This window comes from Cladophialophora psammophila (genome assembly GCF_000585535.1).
Source record: "Cladophialophora psammophila CBS 110553 chromosome Unknown aczJe-supercont1.5, whole genome shotgun sequence".
Lineage (NCBI taxonomy): Eukaryota > Fungi > Ascomycota > Eurotiomycetes > Chaetothyriales > Herpotrichiellaceae > Cladophialophora > Cladophialophora psammophila.
Genome location: NW_006912926.1, coordinates 1,481,176 through 1,497,798, shown reverse-complemented (window position 1 = coordinate 1,497,798; position 16,623 = coordinate 1,481,176). Strand labels below are relative to the sequence as shown.

The window sequence follows — 16,623 nt, the reverse complement described above, 5'->3', positions numbered from 1 at the left end:
TGTCATATGGAAGTTGCTGGTACCAAACCATGCAGTGGCTGGTTTCCCGGTCAGAATCGCAGAGGTGTAGCTTCGGCGTGCGGAGGATGCTGTGCTACGCCAGTGGTTTTGTTTCCGACCAGGAACTCCTCCAGCCTCTTGAATAGGAAGAGGGCCTCATCGAAGACATGCTCGTGTACCGACTGGGTTTCTATGTGCCAAGTACGCGACAAAGAGATTGACGGCGTGCGTCCGAAGTTGATGATCTTCTGGCCTTGGGTAGCGCAACGGTAGCCGCAATTAAGACCGGCAGGCGACCAGGTGATCCTGGCCAGACATATCTCGTGTTGTTAGCAAATCAAACGAATATGGGGAACTGGAGATGAGGCTCTGAGCGCGAGCACCATCCACTCCGACTGGAAAGAAAACATCCAAATAATACGAGCAGGCAGGCATCGCAGCTGCTGGTCGGGCATCCCAAGGACCGGAGAAGCTGAGCACAGGCATGATTCGACAGGATCTCATTGTTCGGACAAGCACACTGCAAGATCGGATGTCGTGTGGACAATATCATTGCTCTAGAGAAGATTGCTGGTGGATGGTGGTGGATGGGGAATTTGGATGACCAAATTTCAACAAGTGGGTTGTTGATTTGCCGTGCCTGGTGAGCCTCGGACTCCTCATCTCCGGGGCGGGCACTAGACACCTACTAAGTACTTAGAAAGCCCCCAAGGCCAAGTAAGGTTTGCGCCAGACGCAGGAACCGATGCGCTTAAGACCACCCCGGCATGGGCTATAACCCAGCTAAGCCCCTGCAGCGGCTGGTAGTGGTGGTGAGTACCACTGAGGCGCCTGGATATGTCTTCCATGTCCAATTAAGGTCTCCACTACGGACTTTGGGGCGGCGACCCATGGTGACCCTTACGCACCCTTGCGCACCCTACGGAGCAATTCCTCGACCGTTTTGAGACTTGCATGACTTTTTGGCTGCTAGCTGCGCTTCAGCTCACCAGCTCCAACACTCGTGCTTCTCTCCCCCTGCCCTCGTCTTTCTCCCTTGCTTCACCACCGTTCCATCACCGCACTCTCTTTTCCTCTGCTCAGTCAATTGCTCGCTCGTTGTTCCAGCAGTCTTTCAATAATAGCGTCAGGTTCTTTGTCTATCCTCACATTCGCTAACACGAACCCAACACTCCCTGTCGAGGTTCCTTGGACTATACGATAATACTGCTTGTTTGCTGGGATAAGGACAGGAAGAAGAAAAAAAGGAGGCTCCCCTTCGCTTCCACTCGATTCGCAACGCAACCAGGGACAATTCATTCCATATCGATTCAAACCACGTTGCGGCGGCTGCTTCTTAATTGTGTTTTTGCCCATCGAATCCAACGGCAGTGTTATTGTCAAATTATATCGGCCATATACCGACTTCAACATGGAATAGCTTGTCGAGGTGCATAGCCCTCTCCGCCTCCTCATCCCCATGTCTCAGATTCTCTGACACCTCCCGCCTTTTGACAGAACCCTGAGTCTGCCATCTTTCGCTCTCGCTGCGCTCTTCGCCAGCTGCCGCTCGTTATATTCATTCGTTTGAACATCCTCGGACTACAAATTCCACACATCTCCTAACCGCACCCTCGTTCACCCGCGATAAAGAGACCCTCGCTCTAAGCTTCAAGACGATCGCTACTTACAATCTACGAATCTCAAGACTGAAAGAGTACGGCAGGCCTGCGTGTCGACAAAAGGTCAATCTCAAACAGTCGTTTTCTTGGGTCTCGTTAAGCAAGTGCCTAATTCATTGCATTTCATGCATCTCCTTTAAACATTCCCACAATGGAGAGGCCTGCGAAGCGACTGAAGATTACGGACCCTGATGTACGAAACCCGCGGGACACAGGTTCGAGAATGACGGAAGGACTGTTTACCTCAGAACTCGGGATGAGGGGCGATGATACAGACCACAATGTTCAGCCGACTCGGACCATTAGCTTGTCTGATTTTCAAAGACAAAACGTGTTCGGCAGCTACCAGCACGCCCCTCGACCTATTCTACCTCGCAGAAATGCTGGAATCTACTTATTGCCCAGAGCTCCTGATGCTACTGTTACAGCCAGCGTCGTGCAAGTCAATGTAAACGACGGCACGAGTACCTCCAAAATTACCGAAGTCACTGTGGCTACAACTGGTACTGTTGTCTCCTTATCAGAGGTTGGCACACTGACTACTGCGGTCTCAGTAACTATACCTGGAATCTCAAATAGTACCAGCGTCCAGGGAAGCTCCACAGACTCATCCCAAACGATCACAACTCCAACATCTGTGGATACGTCAACGATTACCTCCACACTCAGTTCTGGGCCAATAAATGGTACGACATCGTTCTTGGACACGACTAGGACCACGGAACGGACTGTAACGGTGACAGCCACTTCGACCTTCGAGCTGTCGCTGATCAACGGTAGCATCATTGCCACAGACTCACGTTTCGGCGCAAGTCCCACAGGCGGGACCAACGTGGGCACTACAGGGACCAGCAGCGGCACTTCGAGGACGTTTTACTTTGGCGACCTCACCTCGACACCTTCACCATCGTCTGACAGCCCTACATCCGGTTCGGCCGGTGCTTCGTCGGGTTACTTCACTGACGGAGCGGGCGCTGGCGCGACTGGTTCTCCGACAGCCACAACCGATTCAGCAGCTACATCGAGTGCTGGATCAGGTTCGGGTAGTGGCGGAGGCGGAGGAGGAAGTCTGACACCAACTCAGCAGCAAGTGGTGGGAGGTGTTGTTGGAGGTGTGGCTGGTGTTGCACTTACGCTAGTCATCATCCTTTTTCTCCTTCGCTGGTACCGCCGTCGACTAAAGGCACGAGGCCAACTTCCTGAGCAAATTGCCGCTCGTGAGCTAACAACCGGGGGTGGCAGTAGCGGTGGTGAGGCATACCCCATGTCACAGCGTTCCTCAACGACCCCTCTCACAGCTGCTGTGGCTCACGGGCTGAAGCGTCTTCGACCTCGCAGCAGTCAAACCCTAGGCACTACTGGCACTGGTACCACAGACACCAGCGTCCCAGAATCGGAACGGGGCTTTCAACGTATCGCCGGTCGCAAGATTGCCCCTGTGTTGAGCAGCGGGGGTGACCCCTACGGAGGCAACTTTGGTGCTTTCGAGAAGGACGCTGGTATAGGTCCCTCAGACGTGCCACAGATCCCCGAAAGAGGGCTTTCGGGGGCCTCGTTCTATCAGGACAACCGTGGCTTCTACGGCGGAAAGGGCACACCAACACCACCACAGATGCCTTCGTCGCCAACAACCGCCACCACAAATGCTAGGACGGGAGACTTGTCCACGCCCGCTGAAACCACGTCGAGTACGAGAGACTTTGCAGAGCCGCATGCGCCATCAGTGCTTAATAGCAGCCAGATATCCTTGACCACACCCAGCCGACCCGAAGGGTTTGCAGTTATGCGGCCCAGTCCCGCCCGAACTCCGGTCACTCTCAGTCCCGCTGCGAGCTCCATCCGGTTACCCATCCAACAGCCACCAAGCATGGACGAAGATGCTCCTCCGTTGCCGCCGATGCTGCGAGATGGAGTCGGTCGCAGCTTGGCTAGCCAGGACGGAAGCCGAGTAAGCAGGAGCAGTGGACGGAGTGCCGGGCGGTTTACTGAGAATATGTGATCTCGTAATCTCACGAATGATTATGATCGTTCGAAAATCTCTGGCGTCGATGTTTGAAATCTCTTGTTTACTAGCGAGGAGTTCAGCGTTATCGGTTGGACTTTTTTTTTTTGCTAGGCACTTGTCATGGTTGTCTATCTCGAGTATTAAGCTCGAATCGGGTGTCTTGAAGGATGTTGTTCGATGTGATACCCACCAGATATATACCCTCCAAGATGAGGTAGCATGTGTATAAGCCGAGAATTGAGTACGATTCAAGTGGAATGCTCGCATAATATTATAAGACATGAGCTGCCGTCATTATTGATTTTGCTTGTGTCTTGCATGATATCTATGTACAGCTTGACTGCTAGGGTAGCTATGTACTCCATATAGATTCCTCACCTGCTACACTCCCTCACTAGGACATGTAGGTAGTCCAGTTCGGGATATTCATTCGCGACAGCTTTGTATTTCAGTTTCTTCCGTTGGCCCATTCCCCATTGCTCATCGTCTATTGTCGTTGTCGTCATCACTCATCATTACCACCACGAACCATGTCCATGTCTCCCACCTGTCTATTCACTACGTGGTGACCCCTTAATATTCATATGGACTATTTCTCAGCGGCTCGTAGATGTACAGCGTGGAATTATGCTGGTCCGGCAGGAAATAGAACCTCAGCGTCTCATTCACGTACGCAACGTCAAAAGGGTTCTGCGTGATGGGCGTCCCCCGGACAGATGTCATGGTCAGTGGGACCTCGTAGAGCGGGATCATGGTTTCGAAATCGACGAGGGCGAGGCCGCCGATTGTGATGTTGCCGGCCAACGTGGCGACTCCCGAGCAGATCATAACCGCTCGGTAGCCGTAGTGTTTGGAATGGCCCAGGAACTTGCAGTCTTGGTAGTCCACGTAGAACGAGGGGTTACGGGCAACGGAGGAGGGTTGCGAGAATGTCGGGTAGGGCTTGTGGGAAGTAGCGTTGAGGTTCCAGATTGAAGCGTTCCGTGAACCCCAGTTTAATGTGTTCAGTCTCTGGCGTTTGGTGTCGTGGACAATGCCCCCAAGGTGGTCGGCGTAGTGGATCAATGATTGGTATTCCAGAGTGAGAGGGTTGACGGCAATGATTGTGGCAGTGGTATTTGGGCGATACTGTGCGAGAGTGGCCCAGATGTATTGGCCATCGTAGTCAAGACCGCCGATGTGGTATTCAATATCACCGGGAGGAGTCAGTGTCGCATCGACTACTCGTTTGCCCTGGCCATCGTAAATTTCAATGTGTCCATATCCGGCTCCCGGTGTGCGATCTGTGCCGTTTATGATGGTGCCATTGTACGAAGTGGTAGGGACGGTCCAGTCTCCACGAGCGGTGATGAATCTCTCTTCGTTGATGACCACCATGCCCTCAGGCTCGCCGGTATCGCCTTGAAAGGTGATGTTTTTAACCGAGTGCCAAACTGTGGTGCGGCCTAGAGTGGTGAATTGCTCAATGATAGCCTCGAAGTTGGCAGCGCCGCCTGGGACGGGAAGCGGGACTGGGACGAAAGAGACATTGGACTGGTAGACAGTGAGATTGGCCGCCAGAGCTGTTGCTACCAGCCAGGCACCAGAGAGCAGGAACAAAGACTTTCTCTTCGTGCACGTCATATCAGAAATTGTTGTACTTTCCTGATGTTTTGAAGGTTGTAAGGAGCTTTCGATAGTGCCTTCATTTGGTCGCTGGACGTTCCTTGGTCTGGGTTTTGTAGCTGCAGACCAGGTGCTGACCCTGCTCCTTCATCGCACGTTGCTGATGCATGGAATCTTCTCTCGAATCCTTTGGAACCAGAGGCACTAGGTAGAAGGCCGGTATGGCCCATCACGTGTGATGTTGTAAGGCAGAGATTGGTTCCATGCATTGTTGCGATCTAACCGAGTAGTTGGGACGGTGGAGAGGCGGATTCCTTTTTGTTCTGTTGACAATGTATCCTTGCCGGGTAGGGTCAGTGAGGTCTTGTGGGTTGGGAAATACTTCCTTCTTCGGGCAAAGAGCAGCAAGCACGTTTTTAATATCTTTGATCAACGAAGACAACCTGGTGAGAAAAGTGATCCGAGAAGAAGACGCGATGTCGAGCTGGTCGAGCAAGAGCGAGCATTTACCGGATAGTCTACTTCACCGTAATTACTCTACGGCGGGGCAGATCCGCTCCTCGGGGCCGCCACCAAAAAATCGTGTGGATATTTTGTCGAGCCGCTTCTTTTCTTCCATCAACTCTGTCAGTCCCCTGGAAATGACAGAGAAAGTTACGTGAGCTTTCTTTGCCATAGATTTCCTTCGCAAGTCCGTCACCTCCCAGGAGCCATCAATGGCAACGCAGACGGCTCAATCTGACTTGGGGAGACTTGGTTGGCGTACGATTGACCACTGCAACATTCCCGTTAATTTCGAAGCCTTTGTCAACGCGAACGGAATGGGATGATCCCTCAATTACTGGTTGCCGGTAGTTCGGCAGCGCTGATAATCACACAATGCTTCCTGTTATGGACACGTGGTGCTCGGAAATCGACAGGTCGCGGCGAAAGGATCGGTCTGTACCTTACGGTCATCTTTTCGAGCATCACATTCTTGGGGACCTGTCGAGTCACTGCGTCGAGATCTGTGTTTCTGCTTGCCTCCATATTTGCTGGCTTCATGCTGTTGATGCGCTACTCAAATATCATGAATTTACTTCGTCCCTCCAGCGTGCGAGCAGAAGCTAGACCTTCAAAGTCTCCTGATCAATCGAGACAAAATTCTATTACGGTTTCGCAAACACCCTCTGCAGTCTTGCCTTACGAACCTTTGGCGGAAGGTCAGATAAGGTTGCTCAAGTTCTCGGATGAGGACGTCTCTGACGGTGGAACACTCCAGTTCGAGCTTTTCCGCGCGAAACTGAGCCAGAGACCAGACTATGTGGCGTTGTCGTACTCTTGGGGACAGGATGCTGCTCACGGGAGAGTAAGCATAATAGTGAGCGACCAAAGGTATGAAGTCTCCCAAAACCTTGCAGATGCTCTTCGCAAGCTGAAGCGAAACAAAATTTCCACTGTCTGGGTCGATGCCATCTGCATCAATCAACGAGATACCATCGAGAAAAGTCGCGAAATAATCAGAATGTTCGCGATATATAGGATGGCAAAAATGGTGGTCATTTGGCTTGGTGCTGATACCGGACCGGAGAAAGATATGCAAAAACTTCTAAGGGCGACCGAGGACCTTGAGAGGCCGGCCAATAAACACCGTCAGAAAGGCAATCTTGATTTCGACGTGGATGCCCTTGAACGATTATTGTCACAGAGATACTGGCATCGAGTATGGATCATTCAAGAGGTAGCAGCAGCAAAAAGAGCACAAATATTCTGGGGTTCTTACATCTTTGACTTGCGATCCCTAGAAATACTACTGCGCGAAAGAGGCCGTTCAGCCGACAAAGACGGAGACCCTCCCGGACTTGCTCAGAAGGTTATATCTGTTCGAGCTGCCTGCCGAGCACAGCAGAAGCCACGGTTGATGGATATCTTGGCAATGACGAGCTTGTCCGAGACGAGCGTGTTGAGAGACAAAGTTTATGGACTCCTGGGCCTTGCGTCAGATTGGGCTGATTTCGTGCAAGAGCCCAACTACTCGCAGGCGGTCTCGGAGGACGACCTATGCTTGGAGATGACGTCCAATCATATCAATTGGTACAGCTCTGCAGACATCATATTCCTCAGAAGTGCGGACGACCGACGGAGAGAACTGCCTTCATGGTGTCCTGACTACTTCCACTTTCGACCGCACCACTTCGACAGGAATTTGATTCCGTACATATGCGGGAGAGATGTCAATCTAGGGTGGGAGAAGAGAAGGGCCTTTGGCCAAGAATCCCCAAACATGAACGAAGTGATTCCGGACACCTTCCGCATCAGCGGTGACAAACTCACGCTGAAAGGCAAGTGTATAGGCCGAATCTCAGCCTTGGGCGCTTTGGTGGACGAAGAGATTCCAGAGTCGAGGTTCAGCGATCGATTTTCTACGACAGATATCACGGACCCGGATATTGGGAAGGCATTCCGTCGGCTATTGCTGATCTGCCACAATCAGACATTCGGTCTTCAGCCATCCTCTGCATTCTTCTCACTCCTCTTCTCAATGCCAGACCACGTCTTTCAGGACAGAGGCACCCTACGGGTCAAACAATGGCTCCACTGCCATGCGGACTTCCTCAACAAATTCGGCGTGAGGTTGGTCCCTGGCTCTGACGAATACGCATTCATCCCTCGCCGTCGTGGAGGTGGCCTGAGCCCGTCATCGAAGGTCCTGCCGGAGTGGAGAGAATTCTTCAGCTTGAGCGAGGATAACACGATCAGTCGGAGGGGCGAACATCCTCTGTATTCAATGCTACAGTCCATCTCGTCTATCCTCGACGAACACCTGCGTCTGATGTTCATCCAGGACCAGGCTCTTCTGGGATGGGCGCATAGAGACTCCCAGCCAGACGACACCGTCTGGCATTTGGAGGGCTGTACGCTCCAGGCCATACTCCGCAAGTCAGCTGAGCTCTCCCAGCAACACGGCGAAGATATCTACAAACTGGTGGGGCCTGCCTATGTCGATCCTGTCTTGGCCAGTGGTCGTTGGATGGCTGGGGAGACGAGGAGCAGGCTGGTAAATCTGTGCTGAGTGACATATATGCCTCTAAAGATTTGGATAAGACAGCGAATGAGAATCTCCACATGACATTTTATGTGTTGACTTGTCATCCCGACGGACCTATACCTATATATACCTATATCTTCGCCCGGCCATACTTCTTCCACAGACTCCGCGCCCTCAGCAGCGTCGGCCGAACGAAGACATTGTCCGTCAACTCGCTCTGTTTGGCCACATCCAATAGTCCCTCGTAGGGGGTCTGGCCAGACCGAGCAAAGACGCTGTTGAGCTCGTACTCGGTGAATCCGAACGCCTCGACCAGTGCACGGGCGTGAGTGGCGAAGCCGGAAATGGCATGCTGGTACGCGAGGCGCAAACTCGCGACATGTTCAGCGGACAGATATTCTTCGCCCGCAAAGGCGGCGAGGCCTTCGACCATGGCGTTGAGGGCAAACTGTAGGGGTCACACCATCCGTCAGGGCTTCGCGCTGAGATAGAAGGGGTTATCATCTAAACTTTGATAGAGCGAAACTTACCACGTTCGCTAACGCCTCCATGGTCTCCCTGTCATGCTGTGCGCTCTGCTTCACCTGCGCCTGCAACCCTCGCCAATATGTGAGATCCGCGTGCGCCATAGTCAGCTCGAAGACGTCGTAGCTGGTGTCTTTCCCCCTGGCGGCGTCGCCGAGATGTCGTCGGGCAAGAACCGCTGCTCGGTGCTCGAGGAAGTCTTCTTGGACCGGCGGACTGAACCAATCGTCCGAGCCGGCGACTTGTGATTTTTGGGACATTCTTCTGGCGTCTCTCAGACGTGCAAGGTATGACAGGGCGCTGATCGATTGTTCGGATGTGCTGCGCTCGAAATGGTTAGTCGGACAGGCACACAGAATCAGACACCGACAAGGATGTGGACAGACTTTTTCCAATGCTTCACAACGGCGTTCCCGATCTGCTGGGAGAGAACGTATGTCTCGCCTTCATATGTCCTGGATGGAGAAAGTTGTGCGTAGAGAGACCCGAGTCCGGTACTTGCCATGTTTCCTGATGCTTGCTCTCAGCCTTCTGATGTATTATCTTTTTTATGCGGTTGGTGAAAAAGATCAAACATACCATGGCCGCCGCAGCTGAGCCGGGCAATTTCCACATCTCGGACGCCATGTTCACTTGCCCAGATCTTTGCGCCAACTGTCTGCAGATGGAGATCTTCAAGGCTCTCGTTGATGATGTTGTCAATGCGGGCTCTCATTTCCCGACCGAGCAGCATCATCGCCACTGCCTGCGCGCACGGATCAGCAATGATGTCCACAGTAAGATATCACCTAAGGGCCTTTCACTCACCCGGGCCAACGCAGGGAACAGCCTGTTCTGCACGCTCGCATACTCAACCACCCTCCTCTCCAGTCCGTCCTTGGGATTAAACTGCCTCCGGAACTCGGCGTACTTCAACGCGATGATCACGGCCTTTGCCACCTCGATGCCCAGCTCCTCGGACATCAGGCCGCGAATAATCACCATCGAAGTGTAGGCGTGCTTCGTATTCTTCGCGGCGTGGTATGTCCCGTCCGGATCCAGAGAGACCATTCCCGCAAGCATATTTGTTCTCGGGATGCGGCAGTCTGTAAAGGCCATGACGCCGTTGTCCATTGACGCGAAGGTGCTCATGCCCTTTTCGCCCTGCTCGTAGATTTTGACGTTGGGCATAAGTTCGTGGGTGTCGAGATCGCGGACCTGGACGAGGAAGACGTGGTTGCCCAGATCCTTTCCCTGGACGATCAGCCTCGCAATGACGAGGGCATGTGTCGCGACGATGCCCAGCGACCCGATCCAGTACTTGTGGCTCGACAGTGTGGGCGAGTTGACGACGATTTCATCCGTTTTTGGATCGAAGGTCGCCGTTGTCTCGATGCCTCTGACATTGCTCCCATGGCCCAACTCGGTCTGGGCATAGCATCCACTGATCTCGAACCTCTCGGCCCGGGGGATCCAATACGCTTTTTGCTCGGGGCTCATCTGTGCCTCTAGGTTCCTGATGAATACTATCATTTTCCCGAGTAGATCAGTATTTCACTTTGCTCTCTTCCTTTCCCTTGTCGAGAGGCTTCAGATACTCATTGGATATCAGTCCATTCGCACTTACTCCGAAAATTCACCCCCAGGGAGAGGATGTCCCCTGCGATCTTGGTCGCATCGACGAACTGCTGATTTGACCATCCGAGCTTGAACTTGAGCTCGAGCAGCTCGACGCCCTGCTTGAGCCGCAGCGTCCAGAGATCCTTCCTCGACAGGGCATGCGAGTTCGGCGACTGGGTGAAGACGGGGTTGCTGGAGATGGCGGCGAGGATGTCGCACCGCCGTTTGAGCCGCTCTTCACCCCAGATGAAGTTGGCCAGCGCGGTGGTGCTCGGCGTGGTCGTCATTTTCGTATTCCTCTTTCTTTCTCTCTTCCTCTCTCTTTGAAAGTCGGATTATCCGCAACGCATAGATGCCTCTGGCAAGAGTTTTGAACGGGGACACGCCGTTCTACATGGCGTATCGTCCCGTGTCGTCCCTTCTTCCAAGGTTATTAAAGGACCTCAAAGCACCGAGCCGAAACGAAACGCCGACCCCGGCAAACCGCGCAAACTGCCGAGGCAATTGTGCCAATATCTCAATGACATTTTGCTCTTTGTGCATGACAATTCTTTACAAGTCCACCTGACACAGGCACAGGCAACCAAGTGAATGAATGGATTGGTCTCCTGACCGCACTAGACTGGGCATTGGCAGGACGTTCTGACCTGTATTGCTAGAAAACGCCGAAAGGGCGCAGCGCACCGTCCTGCCGGTTAGTGCCCGCATCGCATTCAAAAACAAGTTGTACCGTCTGACGAGAGTAGAGTGATTCCCTGTTAGATCGAAGGGTGCCTTTCATTCGCGTCAAGTATGTATGTTGGTTATCTTTGGGAACAGTGCCCCTCTGTCATTCATGATATACTGTCAATTGTGTTCGATATGGTGGCCGCTTTGACACTATTGAGCACTCTTGAGTGAGTAGACGCTGGGTATTCAGTGACAGACTGTGCCACTTGTTTTTGAATCCGGCTTAGGCCCTACAACCCTGCGTGACGGCCCAAACTTGATCACGAAGACCCGTAAGCATGGTGGACACGTCGATGAGGGCCCCGAGTGCCAAAGCAAACTACAAAACGATACACCAAGGTCGGGGTCAGGGCCTTTCGGACGGTTGCGTTAAGGCTCTTTTGCTTGGTTGCTTGCTTGGTTGCTTGCTTGGTTGCTTGCTTGGTTGCTTGCTTGGTTGCTTGCTTGGTTGCTTGCCGGCGTGCACAGCCTCACCAGCCTCCACGTCCAAGGGGCTCAGCCTCGCGCCAGACAGTGACGGTGAATTAGAGGGTGACTCATGCTTTGCCGTGTGTAACGCTGCACGCGAACCACCGTAACGCCTCACCAAACACTCGTATCCTGGCTTTCGTGTATATGAATACATCCTTCGCATCCGCTTGCCCTCATGCGCCCTCTCACCTTCCAGCCGAGCATTAGCAGGTCGCAACACGGTAGAACGAACTCCATTTCTACGCATACGCATGGATCATGGCCGAACCCTCTCCTTCCATAGCATTAACAAAAGTCCCCATCCCAATGCCCGTTGCTCTTTTCTCCCATATCTTCTCGCCAAGTCGGTCTGTAGACGTCGTCTCGTCTCTTCTTACCCCGGCAGAATGCACAGACCTCATCGCGGCGCACGGCCATGAATCCAACATGCACACCATAAGCGGCACATACACGTCCCGTCTGCGCAAAATAATTAAAGACGACGATCTCGCGGAGCTTCTCTGGTCGCGGCTTTCGAGGATCTACCAGGGTGCAGAGGTGGAGGACGAAGAGGGACAGGTGTGGTCCGCAGTGGGATTGAATACCTGTTTTAGGCTTTGTAAATATAAGGCAGGTAAGTCATCTCGTGAATGTCCTGGCAACACCGTTTCGGGGCCCAATACCCTTGTCGAAGGTTGAGTAGAAATCCACCAAAAGACGGACTCTTTCTGACAAGGAACCAAAATATCAGGTGACGGATTCAGCGCCCACATCGACGGCCGCCGCCTTGCAACAGTCGACACCCAGTCCTTCATGACTGTCAATATTTATTTGAACACTGTCCCGACAGAGCGCGGCGGAGCAACACGCTTCATCCTTGACCCAACAGCAACAGGCTCCTCTGACACCGCGGCGAGCACAGTGCTCTGCCAGAATCAGCCCGTCCAAGGCTCTGCAGCGATTTTCCGCGACGACGTCTACCACGACGGAGAGGTTCTTCTGTCTGGGGTGAAGTACCTGTTGAGAACGGACATGATGTTTCAGCGCGCACGGCCGTTGATTTTGGGGGAAATATATCCTTCGCCGAAATTTGGGGCCAAGGAACGAGCCTTGAAGGCGTTGGATCTCGCCCAGCGACTGGAAGATGCGGGCAACAGGGAGGAGGCGATCCGGTGGTACAAACTTGCTTTTCGCTTAGACAGCGAGTTGGAGAGGCATTCGTAGGACAAAGTCAACGACAGGGCCCAGGATGAGAAGAAACTATATTCTCGCCAGTCCCCTAATTTGAGTGATGGGGCCATGGTAGATGGACAGTAACTTGTAGTTGGCCACAGGTTTTCGGATTCTCCCATTTTGGGGTGTGATTTGGCCCGAGTGGAAATAAGCGCACAAGAGGTGCGTGCTGGCTGCCTTGCTCATCAGCTCACCTTGCCGGGCGTATCCGTGGGACCTGCGAAGGCCAATCTGATGCGACATCGTCTCGACTATTAACCTGCTAGAAGTACCGATTTCTGGATTGATGCTGACTTGGATCGTCTACAATCCCTTAAGATGGAGTTCGACCCGTCTCTGGCTCATTGCAACACGGACACAAGTGATGGCGCGTGTCAACATGGTAATTGGCGACTCATCCAACGACAGGACCGTGTGTATATTGGGTTGCGCTGAAACCAATGGGATCAATGCCGGAGAATGTCGCCCTCAGCAGTCCATTCTCAACCGGTCAATGGTTTTACGACATCGATCGACAGAGAACGCCGACAATCAACTCGAAGCATATGGCAAAATGCGTATTCGAGCCCCACGACCCAGGAGTCTATATCTGCTGACGGTGTTTCAGAGCCTGGGAGGCAGTGGGCGTTTGCGGCAGCAAATAGCCATGGCCGCCAGAGGTTCATGTCCCGACGTAATAGCAATGTTTACTTCGATCGCAACACAGCCTGTCGTCCAAGCCCGATGAAGTGAGCAGCTAGTGGACGTTGTCTCTCTCAACGAGTTGGAGATCTAGTTCCCTGTCCTAAAGGTATCCGATTGTATCGGTGATGCCGCCGGCTGCTCTGCCGATGCTGTGGACCATGCTGTCTGCAAGAACTCGTCGTTTCTCGAGAGGATTAAGAGTCTCATGGAAACTAGCAATCAACCTTCATTCGCCCGGGCCGACGAATTGACATGTCAAATACCAGGAAACATGCTGCTTCAGTGGCCGCAGGACGTACAACCACAGCCTTATGGGCCAGTTTAAAGGCCTGTCCTTGGACGAGGGTGGCGCCTGGGACCGGGGTGCATGGAGCGCGGACATTTTGCCCAAGCGCCGCGGCCTCTGCTGGGGAGGAGGCTCGATATACAACGCCAGAGATCATCGCATCGCATTGGCCATGGACTTGGCACCACGGACTGAGAAGTTGCGGAATACCGGGGCGGGCACCGACACCGTGGATCCGTCGAAACAGAAAGTCCGTCTCAGATGTGTCGGGTTTCATCTGGAGTATGTCTTTGACGACATGAATGGTCCAGCGAAAACGATTAGGCCAAACCGAGGATATGCATGATGGCTCTTAAATCTCTGCAGCGGTCTGCGACCATCTTGGTGGGCTTTGTTCGAAGTCCTCCTTTTACAATTCCTTGGTATGTAGAGGAAGTTCAACCCTCCATCAAGAGATTATAATGTTAACCTTGCGTGCTTTCCGGGCCCTCTCGACCTGTTCTCATGGCTGTCGCAATCGCTTTTGGCGTCTATGAATCATTACATGCTTCTGGCATGTACCAACAGGGAAGCGAGAAGCAGGAATTAGTTTCCGTGATCCATTTGTCCGTCTCTCTTGCACGTCGTCTATGTATGGTTGGTCGATTGCATCTCAAAAACAGAGGCAGATCCAACAAATCTACCCTAGCCACAGCATCCGGTAATATCGGCCGCTTCGGGCATTTCTCTAGCTCGGACGATGTTCAGGTCAGTCTGTCAGGTTCCGGAAGTGGGGCGAAACATGTGGCCGAATAGAATGAGCGATAAAACAAGCAGCATCTGGAAAAGGGGAACTAAGTAGTACTGACTTTGTTATGGTCGAGAGCTGGTCCCAGGTGAAGATGAGGCTGCCGAGAAAAGCGCCGATGATGATGCAGGTGATAATATATCCCGCCAGCACACACTGACGTTATTATTCTTTGTCACGGGTTGCTTGCCATGGTGACTATATGCTGCAGATATGGAAGACGATGAAGGAGGAGAAGGAGACGGGATATACCGTTGAAATACATAGCCAACAGCATGATAAAGTATGCCACGCCGAACTGCACCGGGTGAAGAAGAGAGCACACGAACTGGCGTTGGAGTAGGGTCATTCGGTCCACGGATCGATATTTAGGAAGAAGTGGTCTCGTGGGGAGCGGTGAATTCAGCAGCGCCGTTGTCTTCCTTCCAGGATCTGCTTCCTGCTCACGCGAGGTAGAAGCCCCATTCTCAGGTTGTCGAGCGGCGACTAGGGCGTAAGCCTTCTGGTCTTTGCGGCGAATCCAACCCTGATACTCGCGCTGCACTCGTCGGAGGAATTCGAGAGAGATGACGAGCAAAATGACGCCGATGCAAGAGAGGCCAAATATGCCGGCGGAGGACAGTCGCCATGTCTTGGAGATGAAGCCTGGACAGGGAAAGAGAAAACCGAGTCAGTCAGTCCAGGCTGATGGGCAAGTGGTGCTAGATTTACAGGCTCGAACCGTGTACCAGTTCCAAGTCATTGAGATCTTGCAAGCATTAGGCCCCATATCCATTCCGCTTAATGCCGTCGCGGAAGCCGTAGCCATCGACATGGCAGAGGTCGTGGACGTTGCGCCCAAGGTCATCGTGGGTATTGACATGGACATTGAAGACATGTCCATCCTGTCTGGCGAGTGGTTGTATTGTGATTGTCTGCCCGAAACGTAGAATATCAAAGTGAATGTGCAAGAGAGTTCTCTTCAACTCCCAGATGGGCGAATGCTTTGGCGATCTCAAGGAAAAGATCCGTATGAGAGAGTTACATGCTCCAGTGCATTCGTCTTGGTCTTCTTGACTGGGTGAGCATGTATCTGGACAGCCACTATCACAAAATCTGCTCGCCGAACCAAGTCGCATGTTTGATAAATCCAGACCTATGTGCCACAGCGGACACCGACATGTCTCGCCGGCACGACCCACAAGTTGTGAGTAGCGTCCCCGGCGGGCTCAATGAAGATGTATTTTCTTGTCCCCTTCAAGCCTCACTTTCGGAAGGTTCAACCCTTTGGCAAGATCATGCAAGCTTGCTCGCCTCTGCTCATGCTCTTGGCTTGGTCCCAAGTGCAGAGCGTGTTCCGAGTGATGCTCCCGCGACCACAATCCGTGAGGCTTTTCGTGTTGCTCAATGTGGTACAACCGGCCATATCCGACAAGGAGTAAGGCAAAGACCACCAGCGCCGGTTTCGTGATGAGGATCACACCACCCATGAGGGCAATTGCCATGTAAATGCAATTTTCCTGCGGTTTCCGAGATTCCTTTCTAGACAACGCCAGGTGAGGGTGGTGAGTCCGAGGTTGGTTCTGAGAGAGCATGTCGAACTGGCCTTCTTGTACCTAGAAGTACTTATCGCTAGGATGTCCCAATTCCTTGACTTCGTTCTGGTAGCAGTCGAATGAGCCGGAGTTGAATTTGGGTCGTCTAGGGGAAACGAGAACTAATATTTCGACTTTCGGAATCACCGGCAGGATCCAGAAGTAAGCTTCCACATTGCATGTAATCGGTCCGGTGCAGAGCGGTTTGCAGCATAGTTTTGTGCTCAGCTCATCCAGGGCAGTATCCCGATGGACCGTTAAGTGCGTGTCTGATTGTAACCGCTCCCGGACCAAGCTGCTGAAGACTAGGAAGCTTCAGACATTTATTTGAGATGGGCATTGTTGTCCTGTTAGTGCTTTGGCGTGGTCGGACCTTTCCGAACTTCTTGCAATCCGTTTCGAGGTAAAAGCAACTGTTGGTTAAGCAGAGAACGCGCCAAATGACCTCCAGATCGTC

General features: G+C 52.7%; 6 protein-coding genes across 6 annotated transcripts; 3 read left to right on the top strand and 3 right to left on the bottom strand.

Annotated features, from left to right (window-relative positions):
• Positions 1-1,812: 1,812 nt before the first annotated feature.
• A1O5_04186 (uncharacterized protein) lies at positions 1,813-3,660 on the top strand (the record flags this gene model as incomplete). The annotated part of the gene is made up of 1 exon (XM_007744794.1): positions 1,813-3,660. One exon carries the CDS (start codon positions 1,813-1,815, stop codon positions 3,658-3,660), a length of 1,848 nt encoding a protein of 615 aa, XP_007742984.1.
• A 579-nt stretch (positions 3,661-4,239) lies between these two features.
• A1O5_04185 (uncharacterized protein) lies at positions 4,240-5,289 on the bottom strand (the record flags this gene model as incomplete). The annotated part of the gene is made up of 1 exon (XM_007744793.1): positions 4,240-5,289. The coding sequence occupies one exon, from the start codon at positions 5,287-5,289 to the stop codon at positions 4,240-4,242; it is 1,050 nt and encodes a 349-aa protein (XP_007742983.1).
• A 1,051-nt stretch (positions 5,290-6,340) lies between these two features.
• Positions 6,341-8,323, top strand: A1O5_04184 (uncharacterized protein; the record flags this gene model as incomplete). The annotated part of the gene is made up of 1 exon (XM_007744792.1): positions 6,341-8,323. The coding sequence occupies one exon, from the start codon at positions 6,341-6,343 to the stop codon at positions 8,321-8,323; it is 1,983 nt and encodes a 660-aa protein (XP_007742982.1).
• A 106-nt stretch (positions 8,324-8,429) lies between these two features.
• On the bottom strand, positions 8,430-10,710 carry A1O5_04183 (uncharacterized protein; the record flags this gene model as incomplete). The annotated part of the gene is made up of 6 exons (XM_007744791.1): positions 8,430-8,747; positions 8,830-9,145; positions 9,211-9,334; positions 9,404-9,569; positions 9,632-10,329; positions 10,431-10,710. 6 exons carry the CDS (start codon positions 10,708-10,710, stop codon positions 8,430-8,432), a joined length of 1,902 nt encoding a protein of 633 aa, XP_007742981.1.
• Positions 10,711-12,049: 1,339 nt separating this feature from the next.
• Positions 12,050-12,826, top strand: A1O5_04182 (uncharacterized protein; the record flags this gene model as incomplete). Its single annotated transcript, XM_007744790.1, has 2 exons — positions 12,050-12,236; positions 12,354-12,826. 2 exons carry the CDS (start codon positions 12,050-12,052, stop codon positions 12,824-12,826), a joined length of 660 nt encoding a protein of 219 aa, XP_007742980.1.
• Positions 12,827-14,767: 1,941 nt separating this feature from the next.
• On the bottom strand, positions 14,768-15,469 carry A1O5_04181 (uncharacterized protein; the record flags this gene model as incomplete). Its single annotated transcript, XM_007744789.1, has 2 exons — positions 14,768-15,237; positions 15,304-15,469. 2 exons carry the CDS (start codon positions 15,467-15,469, stop codon positions 14,768-14,770), a joined length of 636 nt encoding a protein of 211 aa, XP_007742979.1.
• Positions 15,470-16,623: the final 1,154 nt, after the last annotated feature.